We start from the raw sequence: 26,381 nt of genomic DNA, 5'->3' as shown, positions 1-26,381 counted from the left end.
CACCAGTTGCTGGTGCACTTTTGCGTGCAGCTTTTGTCGCCAATTGTTTACGTGGTGCCTTTCCACCAGTCGATTTTCGGGCTGTTTGCTTTGTACGAGCCATTTTTCACTACTCACTTTATTATTTTCTCACACTTGAACACTATAGAACACTGTACACTGTACCTATAACAAATTGTATGACGTTCACATCTTAAGTAGCAATTTCAACTAATACGTTTCACAAGTCCATGTATTATGTAGGCATGTGTTGAAGCGAGATAGATGTATGGTGTACCTTTTGTCTTGGGTATTGCAGTTGTGAGATTTTGGTATAAATAGATGTGCTCTCGCTTCTGTTATTTCATTGGTGGTGAAGTGTTACAGTGTTAAAGTGTTAAATTCTTACTTGTGCAAATAGTAAATATCAAAAAATGACTGGTCGCGGCAAAGGTGGTAAAGGTTTGGGAAAAGGTGGTGCCAAACGCCATCGCAAAGTTTTACGTGATAACATCCAAGGTATCACTAAACCAGCTATTCGACGTTTAGCTCGTCGTGGTGGTGTAAAACGTATATCTGGTTTGATATATGAAGAAACTCGTGGTGTTTTAAAAGTATTTTTGGAGAATGTTATCCGTGATGCAGTTACCTATACTGAACATGCCAAAAGGAAAACAGTTACAGCTATGGATGTTGTGTACGCTTTAAAGAGACAAGGCCGTACTTTATACGGTTTCGGCGGTTAAATAATTTCTTGCGTACATATTTAAAAAACGGTCCTTTTCAGGACCACAATATTCTTTTAACAAAGATTCAAAATTTTGTACAATTAAAATTTTAAACAAACTCACAATTCTGTTGTGATTCTATATTTGATGTGCATGAGTACATATGTACATTCTCATTATACAATTAACACGTTCGCGGACGTGAATGCTATAGCATTCAAATTTTAAAGCCAAGTTTTATTCATTTAATTTCATGTAACTTTAAGTTTTTGTAATTAATATACATTTTAAAGTAATGACCACTTGATTCATTAAGTACTTTCATATAACAGTTAAAATACGATATTCTGACTACAGTTATAATACATGTGTAATCAGATTTAGGATATTACAACTAGTTTCAAAAATAATTGCCTATCTATTTTTGCAGCTTCCTGAATTTTTAAGTGTCCGCGAACGTGTTAAATAGATTATGGCTGTATTTTAACACCCAGGCCTCTAGCCTGATATATTTAATTGTTAAATAATTTTTTTCGCTACATAAATACAACTTTTTAAAAATATATATGTAGTTAAAATTATATTTTCATATTTATATTTATTTCTTTAACTTTGGAATACAATCATACTCTTACTACCTTTGCCTTTTGCCTTCGCCAAGCATACAAGTTGTATACGTGTATGTAAGCACGTATGTATGTACATATGGGAATTTTGTACCTTGCTTTGACATATATTGCAAACTTTTTAAAGAAAAAGTTAAATTTTTTTATAAAGTAAAATAATATTTAATTAATTAAATAAAAAATTTTGTATGCACACATATATATATATATATATATATATACATATTTAAAAATGCGATTGATTAGTGAATATTTGCATTAATATAAAAAAATTAAATATTATATTAAAATAATTCACATTAGTGAAATTTATTTATTTCATTACCATCACTCATTTCAACCAAAATTAAAGTTTTCAATATTCATCAAAATATTGGATTATTTCATGCATCCAACTAACGCCACTGAGAATTGCTCTGGTGATACCATGGAGATATTTAATTTTATTTTTTCAAGCATATTATTTTAAGTAATATATAAAATAAACTGTTCAGATGATTGATAATTTGATATATTTTATATTTTCAATAGTAATAATTGATTTATATTAAGGAGTTTTAAGAAAATCGACTAAAACTAGCGAAAATGTAATATTTTGAGTACAAAGTTTCGACTAAAACACTCGTTACAAGAAAAATATTGACTTTATTCCAATTTAAGTATATTGATATGGAAGTGATACATGCATACTATCGTTATAGATATTCATTTGTTGAATTAGTAAATTCAGTGAATTTTAGTGAATTAAATAAATCTTAAAGTTTGTCATATAGCAGCACTAAATAGCACTGGAACGTGAAAATTTGATTATCATCTTTTCGCTCTGCTTCTCAAATTTTAAACCGAGTTAAACAACATATTGAATTCCAGAAATTATCTTTATTTACCAGTGCTCTATTGGTGTAGTGCGTACAGTGCATAAAGTGAGTGAAGTGTTTAAAGTGAGGTTTTAATCTACAATATATAAATAAAGATGTCTGATTCAGTTGCTGTTGTGAATGTAAGCTCCCCAGTAGCTACTGCTGCTACTATTGCTGAAAAAAAAGTTGTTGCCAAAAAGGTTAAGGCAGCTAAACCCAAAAAGCCGTCGGTTGCCCCTACCCATCCACCAACACAACAAATGGTCGACGCATCAATTAAGAATTTAAAGGAACGTGGCGGTTCATCACTTTTGGCGATTAAGAAATATATTAGTGCGACATACAAATGTGATGCCCAAAAATTGGCACCATTCATTAAACGCTATTTGAAATCGGCTGTTACAAGTGGCAAATTAATTCAAACCAAAGGAAAAGGTGCGTCCGGTTCATTCAAACTATCAGTTGCAGCTAGTAAATCAAGCGAGGGAAAATTGAAATCAAAAGCCGTAAAATCAGCAGAGAAGGTTAAGGCTAAAAAGAAGGCAGCAGATAGTGGTGCATCAAAGAAAAAATCATTGAGTAAAGTCAAAAAGGCGGCAAGTGGTGAGAAAAAGGTAAAAAAATCTGTTGCCAGTAAGAAAACAGCTGAAAAGAAGAAAACTGAAAAGGCTAAGGCGAAAGATGCAAAAAAGGGTGGTGCATTAAAAGTGAAACCAACTAAAGCCAAATCTGCAACTGCTAAGCCAAAAGCAGCTAAAGCAAAAGCAACTGCTGCTAAATCCAAGAAGTCTGCATCGAATAAAAAGCCAGCCGCAAAAAAACCTACAGCAGCAGGTAAAAAGTAAATAATTTACGGTGTTTGTAAGTGAGTTACAAACGGAACCTCATGGTTAATTAATAATAAGCCCTTTTCAGGGCTACAAAATCTCTTAACAAAAAGATCAAAAGTGAATTTATTCCTTACAGTGTGTAGAAAACATTTAAAAATTAAAAACCAAGTAGTTCAACAAACCAATATCATATTTAATAGACTAATGAAACCATATGAACATAGCTCTGGTATTCTTCAATATTAAGGAATTTTAAAATTAATTTCAATGTGCATACATACATACATATGTATGTATGTAGAGATATTAATGAAGACATTTTCTCATTCTCTTTGTTAATTTATATTTTGTGGCCCTGAAAAGGGCCTTGTTTGGTCAATCATTTATATACCATTAGTTCAGTTGGAAAAATTATTTGGAACTGGTATATTTGGTAACAGCTTTGGTACCTTCACTGACGGCATGTTTGGCCAATTCACCGGGCAAGAGTAAACGTACAGCAGTTTGAATTTCGCGACTGGTGATGGTTGAACGTTTGTTATAGTGAGCTAAACGCGACGCTTCCGCAGCAATGCGCTCAAAGATGTCATTCACAAAACTATTCATAATGCTCATGGCCTTGGATGAAATACCGGTATCAGGATGTACTTGTTTCAACACTTTATAGATGTAGATAGCATAACTTTCCTTCCTCTTACGCTTCTTTTTCTTATCATTTTTAGTAATATTCTTTTGAGCCTTACCGGCTTTCTTTGCTGCTTTTCCACTAGTTTTTGGCGGCATTTTAATTTCTTCACAACTTTGATGATTTTATGATTTTATTTTCACTCACACTATTTGTCACTTATTATACCTACCATGTGTCGTGTGCAGGCTTAAGTGTATATTTTCCGACCAACTCTTCGGCGAGACAATACGAAGTAGTAGTACACGCACGATGATCAACAGCACAGTATAAGGGTTGGTGCTCAGCATAGCGAGAAAGTATATAAGCAGCGCACATTTTGTGTATCAGTGAATAGTGTGCTTATACATTGAGTATAATACAGTACAGTGCTCTTTAGTGTAGTGAAGTGAACAATCTATAAGAGTGAAAATGTCAGGTCGCGGTAAAGGTGGTAAAGTTAAGGGAAAGGCAAAGTCCCGTTCAAATCGTGCTGGTCTTCAATTTCCAGTTGGTCGTATTCATCGTTTGTTGCGCAAAGGCAATTATGCTGAGCGTGTTGGTGCCGGTGCTCCAGTTTATCTAGCTGCAGTTATGGAATATTTAGCAGCTGAAGTTCTTGAATTGGCTGGTAATGCTGCTCGTGATAACAAAAAGACAAGAATCATCCCACGTCATTTACAATTGGCCATTCGCAACGATGAAGAATTAAATAAATTGTTGTCCGGCGTAACTATTGCTCAAGGTGGTGTTTTGCCTAATATTCAAGCTGTACTTTTGCCAAAGAAGACCGAAAAGAAAGCATAAAGTGAAAAATATAGGCGAATTATAATTATAAATACCGACGCAAACAAACCGTCCTTTTCAGGACGACAAAATACATTTACAAAGAGATTTAAATAATTTCTCACTAAATGTGTTATTTTTTCATACATATTATCGAATGTGAATAGACGCATGTATATTTGCGCCAAAACTGCGGCATATAAACTGGTTATGTATACATATTCATTCATACATGTGTATACATTCCTACAGACTGTACTAAAAAACGCTCGTGTATAAATGATGTGGAGTAGATAAAGAAATGCATATGTATGTTTGTACTACGTACATTAACGAAAACACAAAAATATCATATATGTTTACGCATAAATATTCCAACAAAATGTTTGATCTTTTTCGTTAAACAAATTGTGGTCCCGAAAAGGACCGTTTTTTTTATAATAGTTTTCTTATTCATTTAATATTCTTAATAAAGAACGTGGCATCCCATTAGGTGTATTATATGTTTATACATATTACCGAATTGCGCCAAAATTGCTGCTTATAAACTGGTTATGTGTGCATATACCTACATAAACGTGTATACATGCATGCCAACTATACTTAAAAGCACACGAGTAGAAACGATATGGAGTAGATAAAGAACTGTATAGGTATGTACTATGTACATACATTTACGAAAACACAAAAATATCTACACATAGAGGCTATTCGTAAATTCATCACTGCGCTGCATAATATGATTATTCTGCACTGCCACTGCTAATCAGCACACATCTGTTGCATCAGCCATTTTTATGATTTGTGTTTTGCTACTATTTGCGCACAATATACTGCATTGTTGCATTTTCGACCACTTATGAGTTGCGGTGTTGCCAATTTTTGCATTTACGAACAGGCCCATATATATGCATAAATATTTCAATAAAATTTTTCATCTTTTTCGTTTAACAAATTGTGGTCCTGAAAAGGACCGTTTTTTCGTAAGTTTTCTTATTGATTTAAGCACGTTCACCACGAATACGTCTAGCCAATTGAATATCTTTTGGCATAATTGTAACACGCTTAGCATGGATGGCACACAAATTGGTATCTTCAAAAAGACCAACCAAGTATGCTTCACTTGCTTCTTGTAGAGCCATAACAGCAGAACTTTGGAAACGTAGATCAGTTTTGAAATCTTGCGCTATTTCACGAACCAAGCGCTGGAATGGCAATTTGCGTATCAATAATTCGGTACTCTTTTGATAGCGACGAATCTCACGCAACGCCACTGTACCTGGACGATAACGATGTGGCTTTTTAACTCCACCAGTTGCTGGTGCACTTTTGCGTGCAGCTTTTGTCGCCAATTGTTTACGTGGTGCCTTTCCACCAGTCGATTTTCGGGCTGTTTGCTTTGTACGAGCCATTTTTCACTACTCACTTTATTATTTTCTCACACTTGAACACTATAGAACACTGTACACTGTACCTATAACAAATTGTATGACGTTCACATCTTAAGTAGCAATTTCAACTAATACGTTTCACAAGTCCATGTATTATGTAGGCATGTGTTGAAGCGAGATAGATGTATGGTGTACCTTTTGTCTTGGGTATTGCAGTTGTGAGATTTTGGTATAAATAGATGTGCTCTCGCTTCTGTTATTTCATTGGTGGTGAAGTGTTACAGTGTTAAAGTGTTAAATTCTTACTTGTGCAAATAGTAAATATCAAAAAATGACTGGTCGCGGCAAAGGTGGTAAAGGTTTGGGAAAAGGTGGTGCCAAACGCCATCGCAAAGTTTTACGTGATAACATCCAAGGTATCACTAAACCAGCTATTCGACGTTTAGCTCGTCGTGGTGGTGTAAAACGTATATCTGGTTTGATATATGAAGAAACTCGTGGTGTTTTAAAAGTATTTTTGGAGAATGTTATCCGTGATGCAGTTACCTATACTGAACATGCCAAAAGGAAAACAGTTACAGCTATGGATGTTGTGTACGCTTTAAAGAGACAAGGCCGTACTTTATACGGTTTCGGCGGTTAAATAATTTCTTGCGTACATATTTAAAAAACGGTCCTTTTCAGGACCACAATATTCTTTTAACAAAGATTCAAAATTTTGTACAATTAAAATTTTAAACAAACTCACAATTCTGTTGTGATTCTATATTTGATGTGCATGAGTACATATGTACATTCTCATTATACAATTAACACGTTCGCGGACGTGAATGCTATAGCATTCAAATTTTAAAGCCAAGTTTTATTCATTTAATTTCATGTAACTTTAAGTTTTTGTAATTAATATACATTTTAAAGTAATGACCACTTGATTCATTAAGTACTTTCATATAACAGTTAAAATACGATATTCTGACTACAGTTATAATACATGTGTAATCAGATTTAGGATATTACAACTAGTTTCAAAAATAATTGCCTATCTATTTTTGCAGCTTCCTGAATTTTTAAGTGTCCGCGAACGTGTTAAATAGATTATGGCTGTATTTTAACACCCAGGCCTCTAGCCTGATATATTTAATTGTTAAATAATTTTTTTCGCTACATAAATACAACTTTTTAAAAATATATATGTAGTTAAAATTATATTTTCATATTTATATTTATTTCTTTAACTTTGGAATACAATCATACTCTTACTACCTTTGCCTTTTGCCTTCGCCAAGCATACAAGTTGTATACGTGTATGTAAGCACGTATGTATGTACATATGGGAATTTTGTACCTTGCTTTGACATATATTGCAAACTTTTTAAAGAAAAAGTTAAATTTTTTTATAAAGTAAAATAATATTTAATTAATTAAATAAAAAATTTTGTATGCACACATATATATATATATATATATATATACATATTTAAAAATGCGATTGATTAGTGAATATTTGCATTAATATAAAAAAATTAAATATTATATTAAAATAATTCACATTAGTGAAATTTATTTATTTCATTACCATCACTCATTTCAACCAAAATTAAAGTTTTCAATATTCATCAAAATATTGGATTATTTCATGCATCCAACTAACGCCACTGAGAATTGCTCTGGTGATACCATGGAGATATTTAATTTTATTTTTTCAAGCATATTATTTTAAGTAATATATAAAATAAACTGTTCAGATGATTGATAATTTGATATATTTTATATTTTCAATAGTAATAATTGATTTATATTAAGGAGTTTTAAGAAAATCGACTAAAACTAGCGAAAATGTAATATTTTGAGTACAAAGTTTCGACTAAAACACTCGTTACAAGAAAAATATTGACTTTATTCCAATTTAAGTATATTGATATGGAAGTGATACATGCATACTATCGTTATAGATATTCATTTGTTGAATTAGTAAATTCAGTGAATTTTAGTGAATTAAATAAATCTTAAAGTTTGTCATATAGCAGCACTAAATAGCACTGGAACGTGAAAATTTGATTATCATCTTTTCGCTCTGCTTCTCAAATTTTAAACCGAGTTAAACAACATATTGAATTCCAGAAATTATCTTTATTTACCAGTGCTCTATTGGTGTAGTGCGTACAGTGCATAAAGTGAGTGAAGTGTTTAAAGTGAGGTTTTAATCTACAATATATAAATAAAGATGTCTGATTCAGTTGCTGTTGTGAATGTAAGCTCCCCAGTAGCTACTGCTGCTACTATTGCTGAAAAAAAAGTTGTTGCCAAAAAGGTTAAGGCAGCTAAACCCAAAAAGCCGTCGGTTGCCCCTACCCATCCACCAACACAACAAATGGTCGACGCATCAATTAAGAATTTAAAGGAACGTGGCGGTTCATCACTTTTGGCGATTAAGAAATATATTAGTGCGACATACAAATGTGATGCCCAAAAATTGGCACCATTCATTAAACGCTATTTGAAATCGGCTGTTACAAGTGGCAAATTAATTCAAACCAAAGGAAAAGGTGCGTCCGGTTCATTCAAACTATCAGTTGCAGCTAGTAAATCAAGCGAGGGAAAATTGAAATCAAAAGCCGTAAAATCAGCAGAGAAGGTTAAGGCTAAAAAGAAGGCAGCAGATAGTGGTGCATCAAAGAAAAAATCATTGAGTAAAGTCAAAAAGGCGGCAAGTGGTGAGAAAAAGGTAAAAAAATCTGTTGCCAGTAAGAAAACAGCTGAAAAGAAGAAAACTGAAAAGGCTAAGGCGAAAGATGCAAAAAAGGGTGGTGCATTAAAAGTGAAACCAACTAAAGCCAAATCTGCAACTGCTAAGCCAAAAGCAGCTAAAGCAAAAGCAACTGCTGCTAAATCCAAGAAGTCTGCATCGAATAAAAAGCCAGCCGCAAAAAAACCTACAGCAGCAGGTAAAAAGTAAATAATTTACGGTGTTTGTAAGTGAGTTACAAACGGAACCTCATGGTTAATTAATAATAAGCCCTTTTCAGGGCTACAAAATCTCTTAACAAAAAGATCAAAAGTGAATTTATTCCTTACAGTGTGTAGAAAACATTTAAAAATTAAAAACCAAGTAGTTCAACAAACCAATATCATATTTAATAGACTAATGAAACCATATGAACATAGCTCTGGTATTCTTCAATATTAAGGAATTTTAAAATTAATTTCAATGTGCATACATACATACATATGTATGTATGTAGAGATATTAATGAAGACATTTTCTCATTCTCTTTGTTAATTTATATTTTGTGGCCCTGAAAAGGGCCTTGTTTGGTCAATCATTTATATACCATTAGTTCAGTTGGAAAAATTATTTGGAACTGGTATATTTGGTAACAGCTTTGGTACCTTCACTGACGGCATGTTTGGCCAATTCACCGGGCAAGAGTAAACGTACAGCAGTTTGAATTTCGCGACTGGTGATGGTTGAACGTTTGTTATAGTGAGCTAAACGCGACGCTTCCGCAGCAATGCGCTCAAAGATGTCATTCACAAAACTATTCATAATGCTCATGGCCTTGGATGAAATACCGGTATCAGGATGTACTTGTTTCAACACTTTATAGATGTAGATAGCATAACTTTCCTTCCTCTTACGCTTCTTTTTCTTATCATTTTTAGTAATATTCTTTTGAGCCTTACCGGCTTTCTTTGCTGCTTTTCCACTAGTTTTTGGCGGCATTTTAATTTCTTCACAACTTTGATGATTTTATGATTTTATTTTCACTCACACTATTTGTCACTTATTATACCTACCATGTGTCGTGTGCAGGCTTAAGTGTATATTTTCCGACCAACTCTTCGGCGAGACAATACGAAGTAGTAGTACACGCACGATGATCAACAGCACAGTATAAGGGTTGGTGCTCAGCATAGCGAGAAAGTATATAAGCAGCGCACATTTTGTGTATCAGTGAATAGTGTGCTTATACATTGAGTATAATACAGTACAGTGCTCTTTAGTGTAGTGAAGTGAACAATCTATAAGAGTGAAAATGTCAGGTCGCGGTAAAGGTGGTAAAGTTAAGGGAAAGGCAAAGTCCCGTTCAAATCGTGCTGGTCTTCAATTTCCAGTTGGTCGTATTCATCGTTTGTTGCGCAAAGGCAATTATGCTGAGCGTGTTGGTGCCGGTGCTCCAGTTTATCTAGCTGCAGTTATGGAATATTTAGCAGCTGAAGTTCTTGAATTGGCTGGTAATGCTGCTCGTGATAACAAAAAGACAAGAATCATCCCACGTCATTTACAATTGGCCATTCGCAACGATGAAGAATTGAATAAATTGTTGTCCGGCGTAACTATTGCTCAAGGTGGTGTTTTGCCTAATATTCAAGCTGTACTTTTGCCAAAGAAGACCGAAAAGAAAGCATAAAGTGAAAAATATAGGCGAATTATAATTATAAATACCGACGCAAACAAACCGTCCTTTTCAGGACGACAAAATACATTTACAAAGAGATTTAAATAATTTCTCACTAAATGTGTTATTTTTTCATACATATTATCGAATGTGAATAGACGCATGTATATTTGCGCCAAAACTGCGGCATATAAACTGGTTATGTATACATATTCATTCATACATGTGTATACATTCCTACAGACTGTACTAAAAAACGCTCGTGTATAAATGATGTGGAGTAGATAAAGAAATGCATATGTATGTTTGTACTACGTACATTAACGAAAACACAAAAATATCATATATGTTTACGCATAAATATTCCAACAAAATGTTTGATCTTTTTCGTTAAACAAATTGTGGTCCCGAAAAGGACCGTTTTTTTTATATATTAATAGTTTTCTTATTCATTTAATATTCTTAATAAAGAACGTGGCATCCCATTAGGTGTATTATATGTTTATACATATTACCGAATTGCGCCAAAATTGCTGCTTATAAACTGGTTATGTGTGCATATACCTACATAAACGTGTATACATGCATGCCAACTATACTTAAAAGCACACGAGTAGAAACGATATGGAGTAGATAAAGAACTGTATAGGTATGTACTACATACATTTACGAAAACACAAAAATATCTACACATAGAGGCTATTCGTAAATTCATCACTGCGCTGCATAATATGATTATTCTGCACTGCCACTGCTAATCAGCACACATCTGTTGCATCAGCCATTTTTATGATTTGTGTTTTGCTACTATTTGCGCACAATATACTGCATTGTTGCATTTTCGACCACTTATGAGTTGCGGTGTTGCCAATTTTTGCATTTACGAACAGGCCCATATATATGCATAAATATTTCAATAAAATTTTTCATCTTTTTCGTTTAACAAATTGTGGTCCTGAAAAGGACCGTTTTTTCGTAAGTTTTCTTATTGATTTAAGCACGTTCACCACGAATACGTCTAGCCAATTGAATATCTTTTGGCATAATTGTAACACGCTTAGCATGGATGGCACACAAATTGGTATCTTCAAAAAGACCAACCAAGTATGCTTCACTTGCTTCTTGTAGAGCCATAACAGCAGAACTTTGGAAACGTAGATCAGTTTTGAAATCTTGCGCTATTTCACGAACCAAGCGCTGGAATGGCAATTTGCGTATCAATAATTCGGTACTCTTTTGATAGCGACGAATCTCACGCAACGCCACTGTACCTGGACGATAACGATGTGGCTTTTTAACTCCACCAGTTGCTGGTGCACTTTTGCGTGCAGCTTTTGTCGCCAATTGTTTACGTGGTGCCTTTCCACCAGTCGATTTTCGGGCTGTTTGCTTTGTACGAGCCATTTTTCACTACTCACTTTATTATTTTCCCACACTTGAACACTGTAGAACACTAAACACTGTACCTATAACAAATTGTATGACGTTCACATCTTAAGTAGCAATTTCAACTAATACGTTTCACAAGTCCATGTATTATGTAGGCATGTGTTGAAGCGAGATAGATGTATGGTGTACCTTTTGTCTTGGGTATTGCAGTTGTGAGATTTTGGTATAAATAGATGTGCTCTCGCTTCTGTTATTTCATTGGTGGTGAAGTGTTACAGTGTTAAAGTGTTAAATTCTTACTTGTGCAAATAGTAAATATCAAAAAATGACTGGTCGCGGCAAAGGTGGTAAAGGTTTGGGAAAAGGTGGTGCCAAACGCCATCGCAAAGTTTTACGTGATAACATCCAAGGTATCACTAAACCAGCTATTCGACGTTTAGCTCGTCGTGGTGGTGTAAAACGTATATCTGGTTTGATATATGAAGAAACTCGTGGTGTTTTAAAAGTATTTTTGGAGAATGTTATCCGTGATGCAGTTACCTATACTGAACATGCCAAAAGGAAAACAGTTACAGCTATGGATGTTGTGTACGCTTTAAAGAGACAAGGCCGTACTTTATACGGTTTCGGCGGTTAAATAATTTCTTGCGTACATATTTAAAAAACGGTCCTTTTCAGGACCACAATATTCTTTTAACAAAGATTCAAAATTTTGTACAATTAAAATTTTAAACAAACTCACAATTCTGTTGTGATTCTATATTTGATGTGCATGAGTACATATGTACATTCTCATTATACAATTAACACGTTCGCGGACGTGAATGCTATAGCATTCAAATTTTAAAGCCAAGTTTTATTCATTTAATTTCATGTAACTTTAAGTTTTTGTAATTAATATACATTTTAAAGTAATGACCACTTGATTCATTAAGTACTTTCATATAACAGTTAAAATACGATATTCTGACTACAGTTATAATACATGTGTAATCAGATTTAGGATATTACAACTAGTTTCAAAAATAATTGCCTATCTATTTTTGCAGCTTCCTGAATTTTTAAGTGTCCGCGAACGTGTTAAATAGATTATGGCTGTATTTTAACACCCAGGCCTCTAGCCTGATATATTTAATTGTTAAATAATTTTTTTCGCTACATAAATACAACTTTTTAAAAATATATATGTAGTTAAAATTATATTTTCATATTTATATTTATTTCTTTAACTTTGGAATACAATCATACTCTTACTACCTTTGCCTTTTGCCTTCGCCAAGCATACAAGTTGTATACGTGTATGTAAGCACGTATGTATGTACATATGGGAATTTTGTACCTTGCTTTGACATATATTGCAAACTTTTTAAAGAAAAAGTTAAATTTTTTTATAAAGTAAAATAATATTTAATTAATTAAATAAAAAATTTTGTATGCACACATATATATATATATATATATATATACATATTTAAAAATGCGATTGATTAGTGAATATTTGCATTAATATAAAAAAATTAAATATTATATTAAAATAATTCACATTAGTGAAATTTATTTATTTCATTACCATCACTCATTTCAACCAAAATTAAAGTTTTCAATATTCATCAAAATATTGGATTATTTCATGCATCCAACTAACGCCACTGAGAATTGCTCTGGTGATACCATGGAGATATTTAATTTTATTTTTTCAAGCATATTATTTTAAGTAATATATAAAATAAACTGTTCAGATGATTGATAATTTGATATATTTTATATTTTCAATAGTAATAATTGATTTATATTAAGGAGTTTTAAGAAAATCGACTAAAACTAGCGAAAATGTAATATTTTGAGTACAAAGTTTCGACTAAAACACTCGTTACAAGAAAAATATTGACTTTATTCCAATTTAAGTATATTGATATGGAAGTGATACATGCATACTATCGTTATAGATATTCATTTGTTGAATTAGTAAATTCAGTGAATTTTAGTGAATTAAATAAATCTTAAAGTTTGTCATATAGCAGCACTAAATAGCACTGGAACGTGAAAATTTGATTATCATCTTTTCGCTCTGCTTCTCAAATTTTAAACCGAGTTAAACAACATATTGAATTCCAGAAATTATCTTTATTTACCAGTGCTCTATTGGTGTAGTGCGTACAGTGCATAAAGTGAGTGAAGTGTTTAAAGTGAGGTTTTAATCTACAATATATAAATAAAGATGTCTGATTCAGTTGCTGTTGTGAATGTAAGCTCCCCAGTAGCTACTGCTGCTACTATTGCTGAAAAAAAAGTTGTTGCCAAAAAGGTTAAGGCAGCTAAACCCAAAAAGCCGTCGGTTGCCCCTACCCATCCACCAACACAACAAATGGTCGACGCATCAATTAAGAATTTAAAGGAACGTGGCGGTTCATCACTTTTGGCGATTAAGAAATATATTAGTGCGACATACAAATGTGATGCCCAAAAATTGGCACCATTCATTAAACGCTATTTGAAATCGGCTGTTACAAGTGGCAAATTAATTCAAACCAAAGGAAAAGGTGCGTCCGGTTCATTCAAACTATCAGTTGCAGCTAGTAAATCAAGCGAGGGAAAATTGAAATCAAAAGCCGTAAAATCAGCAGAGAAGGTTAAGGCTAAAAAGAAGGCAGCAGATAGTGGTGCATCAAAGAAAAAATCATTGAGTAAAGTCAAAAAGGCGGCAAGTGGTGAGAAAAAGGTAAAAAAATCTGTTGCCAGTAAGAAAACAGCTGAAAAGAAGAAAACTGAAAAGGCTAAGGCGAAAGATGCAAAAAAGGGTGGTGCATTAAAAGTGAAACCAACTAAAGCCAAATCTGCAACTGCTAAGCCAAAAGCAGCTAAAGCAAAAGCAACTGCTGCTAAATCCAAGAAGTCTGCATCGAATAAAAAGCCAGCCGCAAAAAAACCTACAGCAGCAGGTAAAAAGTAAATAATTTACGGTGTTTGTAAGTGAGTTACAAACGGAACCTCATGGTTAATTAATAATAAGCCCTTTTCAGGGCTACAAAATCTCTTAACAAAAAGATCAAAAGTGAATTTATTCCTTACAGTGTGTAGAAAACATTTAAAAATTAAAAACCAAGTAGTTCAACAAACCAATATCATATTTAATAGACTAATGAAACCATATGAACATAGCTCTGGTATTCTTCAATATTAAGGAATTTTAAAATTAATTTCAATGTGCATACATACATACATATGTATGTATGTAGAGATATTAATGAAGACATTTTCTCATTCTCTTTGTTAATTTATATTTTGTGGCCCTGAAAAGGGCCTTGTTTGGTCAATCATTTATATACCATTAGTTCAGTTGGAAAAATTATTTGGAACTGGTATATTTGGTAACAGCTTTGGTACCTTCACTGACGGCATGTTTGGCCAATTCACCGGGCAAGAGTAAACGTACAGCAGTTTGAATTTCGCGACTGGTGATGGTTGAACGTTTGTTATAGTGAGCTAAACGCGACGCTTCCGCAGCAATGCGCTCAAAGATGTCATTCACAAAACTATTCATAATGCTCATGGCCTTGGATGAAATACCGGTATCAGGATGTACTTGTTTCAACACTTTATAGATGTAGATAGCATAACTTTCCTTCCTCTTACGCTTCTTTTTCTTATCATTTTTAGTAATATTCTTTTGAGCCTTACCGGCTTTCTTTGCTGCTTTTCCACTAGTTTTTGGCGGCATTTTAATTTCTTCACAACTTTGATGATTTTATGATTTTATTTTCACTCACACTATTTGTCACTTATTATACCTACCATGTGTCGTGTGCAGGCTTAAGTGTATATTTTCCGACCAACTCTTCGGCGAGACAATACGAAGTAGTAGTACACGCACGATGATCAACAGCACAGTATAAGGGTTGGTGCTCAGCATAGCGAGAAAGTATATAAGCAGCGCACATTTTGTGTATCAGTGAATAGTGTGCTTATACATTGAGTATAATACAGTACAGTGCTTTTTAGTGTAGTGAAGTGAACAATCTATAAGAGTGAAAATGTCAGGTCGCGGTAAAGGTGGTAAAGTTAAGGGAAAGGCAAAGTCCCGTTCAAATCGTGCTGGTCTTCAATTTCCAGTTGGTCGTATTCATCGTTTGTTGCGCAAAGGCAATTATGCTGAGCGTGTTGGTGCCGGTGCTCCAGTTTATCTAGCTGCAGTTATGGAATATTTAGCAGCTGAAGTTCTTGAATTGGCTGGTAATGCTGCTCGTGATAACAAAAAGACAAGAATCATCCCACGTCATTTACAATTGGCCATTCGCAACGATGAAGAATTGAATAAATTGTTGTCCGGCGTAACTATTGCTCAAGGTGGTGTTTTGCCTAATATTCAAGCTGTACTTTTGCCAAAGAAGACCGAAAAGAAAGCATAAAGTGAAAAATATAGGCGAATTATAATTATAAATACCGACGCAAACAAACCGTCCTTTTCAGGACGACAAAATACATTTACAAAGAGATTTAAATAATTTCTCACTAAATGTGTTATTTTTTCATACATATTATCGAATGTGAATAGACGCATGTATATTTGCGCCAAAACTGCGGCATATAAACTGGTTATGTATACATATTCATTCATACATGTGTATACATTCCTACAGACTGTACTAAAAAACGCTCGTGTATAAATGATGTGGAGTAGATAAAGAAATGCATATGTATGTTTGTACTACGTACATTAACGAAAACACAAAAATATCATATATGTTTACGCATAAATATTCCAACAAAATGTTTGATCTTTTTCGTTAAACAAATTGTGGTCCCGAAAAGGACCGTTTTTTTTATAATAGTTTTCTTATTCATTTAATATTCTTAATAAAGAACGTGGCATCCCATTAGGTGTATTATATGTTTATACATATTACCGAATTGCGCCAAAATTGCTGCTTATAAACTGGTTATGTGTGCATATACCTACATAAACGTGTATACATGCATGCCAACTATACTTAAAAGCACACGAGTAGAAACGATATGGAGTAGATAAAGAACTGTATAGGTATGTACTACATACATTTACGAAAACACAAAAATATCTACACATAGAGGCTATTCGTAAATTCATCACTGCGCTGCATAATATGATTATTCTGCACTGCCACTGCTAATCAGCACACATCTGTTGCATCAGCCATTTTTATGATTTGTGTTTTGCTACTATTTGCGCACAATATACTGCATTGTTGCATTTTCGACCACTTATGAGTTGCGGTGTTGCCAATTTTTGCATTTACGAACAGGCCCATATATATGCATAAATATTTCAATAAAATTTTTCATCTTTTTCGTTTAACAAATTGTGGTCCTGAAAAGGACCGTTTTTTCGTAAGTTTTCTTATTGATTTAAGCACGTTCACCACGAATACGTCTAGCCAATTGAATATCTTTTGGCATAATTGTAACACGCTTAGCATGGATGGCACACAAATTGGTATCTTCAAAAAGACCAACCAAGTATGCTTCACTTGCTTCTTGTAGAGCCATAACAGCAGAACTTTGGAAACGTAGATCAGTTTTGAAATCTTGCGCTATTTCACGAACCAAGCGCTGGAATGGCAATTTGCGTATCAATAATTCGGTACTCTTTTGATAGCGACGAATTTCACGCAACGCCACTGTACCTGGACGATAACGATGTGGCTTTTTAACTCCACCAGTTGCTGGTGCACTTTTGCGTGCAGCTTTTGTCGCCAATTGTTTACGTGGTGCCTTTCCACCAGTCGATTTTCGGGCTGTTTGCTTTGTACGAGCCATTTTTCACTACTCACTTTATTATTTTCTCACACTTGAACACTATAGAACACTGTACACTGTACCTATAACAAATTGTATGACGTTCACATCTTAAGTAGCAATTTCAACTAATACGTTTCACAAGTCCATGTATTATGTAGGCATGTGTTGAAGCGAGATAGATGTATGGTGTACCTTTTGTCTTGGGTATTGCAGTTGTGAGATTTTGGTATAAATAGATGTGCTCTCGCTTCTGTTATTTCATTGGTGGTGAAGTGTTACAGTGTTAAAGTGTTAAATTCTTACTTGTGCAAATAGTAAATATCAAAAAATGACTGGTCGCGGCAAAGGTGGTAAAGGTTTGGGAAAAGGTGGTGCCAAACGCCATCGCAAAGTTTTACGTGATAACATCCAAGGTATCACTAAACCAGCTATTCGACGTTTAGCTCGTCGTGGTGGTGTAAAACGTATATCTGGTTTGATATATGAAGAAACTCGTGGTGTTTTAAAAGTATTTTTGGAGAATGTTATCCGTGATGCAGTTACCTATACTGAACATGCCAAAAGGAAAACAGTTACAGCTATGGATGTTGTGTACGCTTTAAAGAGACAAGGCCGTACTTTATACGGTTTCGGCGGTTAAATAATTTCTTACGTACATATTTAAAAAACGGTCCTTTTCAGGACCACAATATTCTTTTAACAAAGATTCAAAATTTTGTACAATTAAAATTTTAAACAAACTCACAATTCTGTTGTGATTCTATATTTGATGTGCATGAGTACATATGTACATTCTCATTATACAATTAACACGTTCGCGGACGTGAATGCTATAGCATTCAAATTTTAAAGCCAAGTTTTATTCATTTAATTTCATGTAACTTTAAGTTTTTGTAATTAATATACATTTTAAAGTAATGACCACTTGATTCATTAAGTACTTTCATATAACAGTTAAAATACGATATTCTGACTACAGTTATAATACATGTGTAATCAGATTTAGGATATTACAACTAGTTTCAAAAATAATTGCCTATCTATTTTTGCAGCTTCCTGAATTTTTAAGTGTCCGCGAACGTGTTAAATAGATTATGGCTGTATTTTAACACCCAGGCCTCTAGCCTGATATATTTAATTGTTAAATAATTTTTTTCGCTACATAAATACAACTTTTTAAAAATATATATGTAGTTAAAATTATATTTTCATATTTATATTTATTTCTTTAACTTTGGAATACAATCATACTCTTACTACCTTTGCCTTTTGCCTTCGCCAAGCATACAAGTTGTATACGTGTATGTAAGCACGTATGTATGTACATATGGGAATTTTGTACCTTGCTTGGACATATATTGCAAACTTTTTAAAGAAAAAGTTAAATTTTTTTATAAAGTAAAATAATATTTAATTAATTAAATAAAAAATTTTGTATGCACACATATATATATATATATATATATATACATATTTAAAAATGCGATTGATTAGTGAATATTTGCATTAATATAAAAAAATTAAATATTATATTAAAATAATTCACATTAGTGAAATTTATTTATTTCATTACCATCACTCATTTCAACCAAAATTAAAGTTTTCAATATTCATCAAAATATTGGATTATTTCATGCATCCAACTAACGCCACTGAGAATTGCTCTGGTGATACCATGGAGATATTTAATTTTATTTTTTCAAGCATATTATTTTAAGTAATATATAAAATAAACTGTTCAGATGATTGATAATTTGATATATTTTATATTTTCAATAGTAATAATTGATTTATATTAAGGAGTTTTAAGAAAATCGACTAAAACTAGCGAAAATGTAATATTTTGAGTACAAAGTTTCGACTAAAACACTCGTTACAAGAAAAATATTGACTTTATTCCAATTTAAGTATATTGATATGGAAGTGATACATGCATACTATCGTTATAGATATTCATTTGTTGAATTAGTAAATTCAGTGAATTTTAGTGAATTAAATAAATCTTAAAGTTTGTCATATAGCAGCACTAAATAGCACTGGAACGTGAAAATTTGATTATCATCTTTTCGCTCTGCTTCTCAAATTTTAAACCGAGTTAAACAACATATTGAATTCCAGAAATTATCTTTATTTACCAGTGCTCTATTGGTGTAGTGCGTACAGTGCATAAAGTGAGTGAAGTGTTTAAAGTGAGGTTTTAATCTACAATATATAAATAAAGATGTCTGATTCAGTTGCTGTTGTGAATGTAAGCTCCCCAGTAGCTACTGCTGCTACTATTGCTGAAAAAAAAGTTGTTGCCAAAAAGGTTAAGGCAGCTAAACCCAAAAAGCCGTCGGTTGCCCCTACCCATCCACCAACACAACAAATGGTCGACGCATCAATTAAGAATTTAAAGGAACGTGGCGGTTCATCACTTTTGGCGATTAAGAAATATATTAGTGCGACATACAAATGTGATGCCCAAAAATTGGCACCATTCATTAAACGCTATTTGAAATCGGCTGTTACAAGTGGCAAATTAATTCAAACCAAAGGAAAAGGTGCGTCCGGTTCATTCAAACTATCAGTTGCAGCTAGTAAATCAAGCGAGGGAAAATTGAAATCAAAAGCCGTAAAATCAGCAGAGAAGGTTAAGGCTAAAAAGAAGGCAGCAGATAGTGGTGCATCAAAGAAAAAATCATTGAGTAAAGTCAAAAAGGCGGCAAGTGGTGAGAAAAAGGTAAAAAAATCTGTTGCCAGTAAGAAAACAGCTGAAAAGAAGAAAACTGAAAAGGCTAAGGCGAAAGATGCAAAAAAGGGTGGTGCATTAAAAGTGAAACCAACTAAAGCCAAATCTGCAACTGCTAAGCCAAAAGCAGCTAAAGCAAAAGCAACTGCTGCTAAATCCAAGAAGTCTGCATCGAATAAAAAGCCAGCCGCAAAAAAACCTACAGCAGCAGGTAAAAAGTAAATAATTTACGGTGTTTGTAAGTGAGTTACAAACGGAACCTCATGGTTAATTAATAATAAGCCCTTTTCAGGGCTACAAAATCTCTTAACAAAAAGATCAAAAGTGAATTTATTCCTTACAGTGTGTAGAAAACATTTAAAAATTAAAAACCAAGTAGTTCAACAAACCAATATCATATTTAATAGACTAATGAAACCATATGAACATAGCTCTGGTATTCTTCAATATTAAGGAATTTTAAAATTAATTTCAATGTGCATACATACATACATATGTATGTATGTAGAGATATTAATGAAGACATTTTCTCATTCTCTTTGTTAATTTATATTTTGTGGCCCTGAAAAGGGCCTTGTTTGGTCAATCATTTATATACCATTAGTTCAGTTGGAAAAATTATTTGGAACTGGTATATTTGGTAACAGCTTTGGTACCTTCACTGACGGCATGTTTGGCCAATTCACCGGGCAAGAGTAAACGTACAGCAGTTTGAATTTCGCGACTGGTGATGGTTGAACGTTTGTTATAGTGAGCTAAACGCGACGCTTCCGCAGCAATGCGCTCAAAGATGTCATTCACAAAACTATTCATAATGCTCATGGCCTTGGATGAAATACCGGTATCAGGATGTACTTGTTTCAACACTTTATAGATGTAGATAGCATAACTTTCCTTCCTCTTACGCTTCTTTTTCTTATCATTTTTAGTAATATTCTTTTGAGCCTTACCGGCTTTCTTTGCTGCTTTTCCACTAGTTTTTGGCGGCATTTTAATTTCTTCACAACTTTGATGATTTTATGATTTTATTTTCACTCACACTATTTGTCACTTATTATACCTACCATGTGTCGTGTGCAGGCTTAAGTGTATATTTTCCGACCAACTCTTCGGCGAGACAATACGAAGTAGTAGTACACGCACGATGATCAACAGCACAGTATAAGGGTTGGTGCTCAGCATAGCGAGAAAGTATATAAGCAGCGCACATTTTGTGTATCAGTGAATAGTGTGCTTATACATTGAGTATAATACAGTACAGTGCTTTTTAGTGTAGTGAAGTGAACAATCTATAAGAGTGAAAATGTCAGGTCGCGGTAAAGGTGGTAAAGTTAAGGGAAAGGCAAAGTCCCGTTCAAATCGTGCTGGTCTTCAATTTCCAGTTGGTCGTATTCATCGTTTGTTGCGCAAAGGCAATTATGCTGAGCGTGTTGGTGCCGGTGCTCCAGTTTATCTAGCTGCAGTTATGGAATATTTAGCAGCTGAAGTTCTTGAATTGGCTGGTAATGCTGCTCGTGATAACAAAAAGACAAGAATCATCCCACGTCATTTACAATTGGCCATTCGCAACGATGAAGAATTGAATAAATTGTTGTCCGGCGTAACTATTGCTCAAGGTGGTGTTTTGCCTAATATTCAAGCTGTACTTTTGCCAAAGAAGACCGAAAAGAAAGCATAAAGTGAAAAATATAGGCGAATTATAATTATAAATACCGACGCAAACAAACCGTCCTTTTCAGGACGACAAAATACATTTACAAAGAGATTTAAATAATTTCTCACTAAATGTGTTATTTTTTCATACATATTATCGAATGTGAATAGACGCATGTATATTTGCGCCAAAACTGCGGCATATAAACTGGTTATGTATACATATTCATTCATACATGTGTATACATTCCTACAGACTGTACTAAAAAACGCTCGTGTATAAATGATGTGGAGTAGATAAAGAAATGCATATGTATGTTTGTACTACGTACATTAACGAAAACACAAAAATATCATATATGTTTACGCATAAATATTCCAACAAAATGTTTGATCTTTTTCGTTAAACAAATTGTGGTCCCGAAAAGGACCGTTTTTTTTATAATAGTTTTCTTATTCATTTAATATTCTTAATAAAGAACGTGGCATCCCATTAGGTGTATTATATGTTTATACATATTACCGAATTGCGCCAAAATTGCTGCTTATAAACTGGTTATGTGTGCATATACCTACATAAACGTGTATACATGCATGCCAACTATACTTAAAAGCACACGAGTAGAAACGATATGGAGTAGATAAAGAACTGTATAGGTATGTACTACATACATTTACGAAAACACAAAAATATCTACACATAGAGGCTATTCGTAAATTCATCACTGCGCTGCATAATATGATTATTCTGCACTGCCACTGCTAATCAGCACACATCTGTTGCATCAGCCATTTTTATGATTTGTGTTTTGCTACTATTTGCGCACAATATACTGCATTGTTGCATTTTCGACCACTTATGAGTTGCGGTGTTGCCAATTTTTGCATTTACGAACAGGCCCATATATATGCATAAATATTTCAATAAAATTTTTCATCTTTTTCGTTTAACAAATTGTGGTCCTGAAAAGGACCGTTTTTTCGTAAGTTTTCTTATTGATTTAAGCACGTTCACCACGAATACGTCTAGCCAATTGAATATCTTTTGGCATAATTGTAACACGCTTAGCATGGATGGCACACAAATTGGTATCTTCAAAAAGACCAACCAAGTATGCTTCACTTGCTTCTTGTAGAGCCATAACAGCAGAACTTTGGAAACGTAGATCAGTTTTGAAATCTTGCGCTATTTCACGAACCAAGCGCTGGAATGGCAATTTGCGTATCAATAATTCGGTACTCTTTTGATAGCGACGAATTTCACGCAACGCCACTGTACCTGGACGATAACGATGTGGCTTTTTAACTCCACCAGTTGCTGGTGCACTTTTGCGTGCAGCTTTTGTCGCCAATTGTTTACGTGGTGCCTTTCCACCAGTCGATTTTCGGGCTGTTTGCTTTGTACGAGCCATTTTTCGCTACTCACTTTATTATTTTCTCACACTTGAACACTATAGAACACTGTACACTGTACCTATAACAAATTGTATGACGTTCACATCTTAAGTAGCAATTTCAACTAATACGTTTCACAAGTCCATGTATTATGTAGGCATGTGTTGAAGCGAGATAGATGTATGGTGTACCTTTTGTCTTGGGTATTGCAGTTGTGAGATTTTGGTATAAATAGATGTGCTCTCGCTTCTGTTATTTCATTGGTGGTGAAGTGTTACAGTGTTAAAGTGTTAAATTCTTACTTGTGCAAATAGTAAATATCAAAAAATGACTGGTCGCGGCAAAGGTGGTAAAGGTTTGGGAAAAGGTGGTGCCAAACGCCATCGCAAAGTTTTACGTGATAACATCCAAGGTATCACTAAACCAGCTATTCGACGTTTAGCTCGTCGTGGTGGTGTAAAACGTATATCTGGTTTGATATATGAAGAAACTCGTGGTGTTTTAAAAGTATTTTTGGAGAATGTTATCCGTGATGCAGTTACCTATACTGAACATGCCAAAAGGAAAACAGTTACAGCTATGGATGTTGTGTACGCTTTAAAGAGACAAGGCCGTACTTTATACGGTTTCGGCGGTTAAATAATTTCTTGCGTACATATTTAAAAAACGGTCCTTTTCAGGACCACAATATTCTTTTAACAAAGATTCAAAATTTTGTACAATTAAAATTTTAAACAAACTCACAATTCTGTTGTGATTCTATATTTGATGTGCATGAGTACATATGTACATTCTCATTATACAATTAACACGTTCGCGGACGTGAATGCTATAGCATTCAAATTTTAAAGCCAAGTTTTATTCATTTAATTTCATGTAACTTTAAGTTTTTGTAATTAATATACATTTTAAAGTAATGACCACTTGATTCATTAAGTACTTTCATATAACAGTTAAAATACGATATTCTGACTACAGTTATAATACATGTGTAATCAGATTTAGGATATTACAACTAGTTTCAAAAATAATTGCCTATCTATTTTTGCAGCTTCCTGAATTTTTAAGTGTCCGCGAACGTGTTAAATAGATTATGGCTGTATTTTAACACCCAGGCCTCTAGCCTGATATATTTAATTGTTAAATAATTTTTTTCGCTACATAAATACAACTTTTTAAAAATATATATGTAGTTAAAATTATATTTTCATATTTATATTTATTTCTTTAACTTTGGAATACAATCATACTCTTACTACCTTTGCCTTTTGCCTTCGCCAAGCATACAAGTTGTATACGTGTATGTAAGCACGTATGTATGTACATATGGGAATTTTGTACCTTGCTTTGACATATATTGCAAACTTTTTAAAGAAAAAGTTAAATTTTTTTATAAAGTAAAATAATATTTAATTAATTAAATAAAAAATTTTGTATGCACACATATATATATATATATATATATATACATATTTAAAAATGCGATTGATTAGTGAATATTTGCATTAATATAAAAAAATTAAATATTATATTAAAATAATTCACATTAGTGAAATTTATTTATTTCATTACCATCACTCATTTCAACCAAAATTAAAGTTTTCAATATTCATCAAAATATTGGATTATTTCATGCATCCAACTAACGCCACTGAGAATTGCTCTGGTGATACCATGGAGATATTTAATTTTATTTTTTCAAGCATATTATTTTAAGTAATATATAAAATAAACTGTTCAGATGATTGATAATTTGATATATTTTATATTTTCAATAGTAATAATTGATTTATATTAAGGAGTTTTAAGAAAATCGACTAAAACTAGCGAAAATGTAATATTTTGAGTACAAAGTTTCGACTAAAACACTCGTTACAAGAAAAATATTGACTTTATTCCAATTTAAGTATATTGATATGGAAGTGATACATGCATACTATCGTTATAGATATTCATTTGTTGAATTAGTAAATTCAGTGAATTTTAGTGAATTAAATAAATCTTAAAGTTTGTCATATAGCAGCACTAAATAGCACTGGAACGTGAAAATTTGATTATCATCTTTTCGCTCTGCTTCTCAAATTTTAAACAGAGTTAAACAACATATTGAATTCCAGAAATTATCTTTATTTACCAGTGCTCTATTGGTGTAGTGCGTACAGTGCATAAAGTGAGTGAAGTGTTTAAAGTGAGGTTTTAATCTACAATATATAAATAAAGATGTCTGATTCAGTTGCTGTTGTGAATGTAAGCTCCCCAGTAGCTACTGCTGCTACTATTGCTGAAAAAAAAGTTGTTGCCAAAAAGGTTAAGGCAGCTAAACCCAAAAAGCCGTCGGTTGCCCCTACCCATCCACCAACACAACAAATGGTCGACGCATCAATTAAGAATTTAAAGGAACGTGGCGGTTCATCACTTTTGGCGATTAAGAAATATATTAGTGCGACATACAAATGTGATGCCCAAAAATTGGCACCATTCATTAAACGCTATTTGAAATCGGCTGTTACAAGTGGCAAATTAATTCAAACCAAAGGAAAAGGTGCGTCCGGTTCATTCAAACTATCAGTTGCAGCTAGTAAATCAAGCGAGGGAAAATTGAAATCAAAAGCCGTAAAATCAGCAGAGAAGGTTAAGGCTAAAAAGAAGGCAGCAGATAGTGGTGCATCAAAGAAAAAATCATTGAGTAAAGTCAAAAAGGCAGCAAGTGGTGAGAAAAAGGTAAAAAAATCTGTTGCCAGTAAGAAAACAGCTGAAAAGAAGAAAACTGAAAAGGCTAAGGCGAAAGATGCAAAAAAGGGTGGTGCATTAAAAGTGAAACCAACTAAAGCCAAATCTGCAACTGCTAAGCCAAAAGCAGCTAAAGCAAAAGCAACTGCTGCTAAATCCAAGAAGTCTGCATCGAATAAAAAGCCAGCCGCAAAAAAACCTACAGCAGCAGGTAAAAAGTAAATAATTTACGGTGTTTGTAAGTGAGTTACAAACGGAACCTCATGGTTAATTAATAATAAGCCCTTTTCAGGGCTACAAAATCTCTTAACAAAAAGATCAAAAGTGAATTTATTCCTTACAGTGTGTAGAAAACATTTAAAAATTAAAAACCAAGTAGTTCAACAAACCAATATCATATTTAATAGACTAATGAAACCATATGAACATAGCTCTGGTATTCTT

General features: G+C 33.4%; 6 protein-coding genes and 1 pseudogene across 6 annotated transcripts; 3 read left to right on the top strand and 4 right to left on the bottom strand.

Moving 5' to 3' along the window:
* The first annotated feature begins 363 nt into the window (after nucleotides 1-363).
* Nucleotides 364-6,507, top strand: LOC128864640 (histone H4-like). The gene is made up of 2 exons (XM_054104397.1): nucleotides 364-674; nucleotides 6,163-6,507. The coding sequence occupies exons 1-2, from the start codon at nucleotides 414-416 to the stop codon at nucleotides 6,505-6,507; spliced, it is 606 nt and encodes a 201-aa protein (XP_053960372.1). The 5' UTR covers nucleotides 364-413.
* LOC128863438 (histone H2B) lies at nucleotides 3,434-3,845 on the bottom strand. The gene has a single exon (XM_054102597.1). It carries the CDS (start codon nucleotides 3,804-3,806, stop codon nucleotides 3,435-3,437), a length of 372 nt encoding a protein of 123 aa, XP_053958572.1. The 5' UTR covers nucleotides 3,807-3,845; the 3' UTR covers nucleotide 3,434.
* Nucleotides 6,508-9,215: 2,708 nt separating the features above from the next.
* LOC128864310 (histone H2B) lies at nucleotides 9,216-9,627 on the bottom strand. The gene has a single exon (XM_054103913.1). It carries the CDS (start codon nucleotides 9,586-9,588, stop codon nucleotides 9,217-9,219), a length of 372 nt encoding a protein of 123 aa, XP_053959888.1. The 5' UTR covers nucleotides 9,589-9,627; the 3' UTR covers nucleotide 9,216.
* Nucleotides 9,628-11,928: 2,301 nt separating this feature from the next.
* On the top strand, nucleotides 11,929-18,111 carry LOC128864639 (uncharacterized; annotated as a pseudogene).
* LOC128863364 (histone H2B) lies at nucleotides 14,999-15,410 on the bottom strand. The gene has a single exon (XM_054102492.1). The coding sequence runs from the start codon at nucleotides 15,369-15,371 to the stop codon at nucleotides 15,000-15,002; it is 372 nt and encodes a 123-aa protein (XP_053958467.1). The 5' UTR covers nucleotides 15,372-15,410; the 3' UTR covers nucleotide 14,999.
* A 2,665-nt stretch (nucleotides 18,112-20,776) lies between the features above and the next one.
* Nucleotides 20,777-21,172, bottom strand: LOC128864328 (histone H2B). The gene has a single exon (XM_054103939.1). The coding sequence runs from the start codon at nucleotides 21,147-21,149 to the stop codon at nucleotides 20,778-20,780; it is 372 nt and encodes a 123-aa protein (XP_053959914.1). The 5' UTR covers nucleotides 21,150-21,172; the 3' UTR covers nucleotide 20,777.
* Nucleotides 21,173-23,484: 2,312 nt separating this feature from the next.
* On the top strand, nucleotides 23,485-23,850 carry LOC128863260 (histone H4). Its single transcript, XM_054102350.1, has one exon. It carries the CDS (start codon nucleotides 23,535-23,537, stop codon nucleotides 23,844-23,846), a length of 312 nt encoding a protein of 103 aa, XP_053958325.1. The 5' UTR covers nucleotides 23,485-23,534; the 3' UTR covers nucleotides 23,847-23,850.
* The last annotated feature ends 2,531 nt before the right edge of the window (nucleotides 23,851-26,381 follow it).

The sequence above is a fragment of the Anastrepha ludens genome, chromosome 5 (assembly GCF_028408465.1).
Source record: "Anastrepha ludens isolate Willacy chromosome 5, idAnaLude1.1, whole genome shotgun sequence".
In the NCBI taxonomy this organism is placed as follows: domain Eukaryota; kingdom Metazoa; phylum Arthropoda; class Insecta; order Diptera; family Tephritidae; genus Anastrepha; species Anastrepha ludens.
Note: the sequence above shows the minus strand (reverse complement) of the source record. Positions and strands in the feature narration are given on the sequence as shown.

Coding starts and splice junctions, on each gene's coding strand:
- LOC128864640 (XM_054104397.1), top strand. CDS start 414: ATGACTGGTCGCGGCAAAGGTGGTAAAGGTTTGGGAAAAGGTGGTGCC. Junction 675..6,162: donor CAGTTACAGCTATGGATGTT/GTGTACGCTTTA, acceptor TTAAAGTGTTAA/ATTCTTACTTGTGCAAATAG.
- LOC128863438 (XM_054102597.1), bottom strand. CDS start 3,806: ATGCCGCCAAAAACTAGTGGAAAAGCAGCAAAGAAAGCCGGTAAGGCT.
- LOC128864310 (XM_054103913.1), bottom strand. CDS start 9,588: ATGCCGCCAAAAACTAGTGGAAAAGCAGCAAAGAAAGCCGGTAAGGCT.
- LOC128863364 (XM_054102492.1), bottom strand. CDS start 15,371: ATGCCGCCAAAAACTAGTGGAAAAGCAGCAAAGAAAGCCGGTAAGGCT.
- LOC128864328 (XM_054103939.1), bottom strand. CDS start 21,149: ATGCCGCCAAAAACTAGTGGAAAAGCAGCAAAGAAAGCCGGTAAGGCT.
- LOC128863260 (XM_054102350.1), top strand. CDS start 23,535: ATGACTGGTCGCGGCAAAGGTGGTAAAGGTTTGGGAAAAGGTGGTGCC.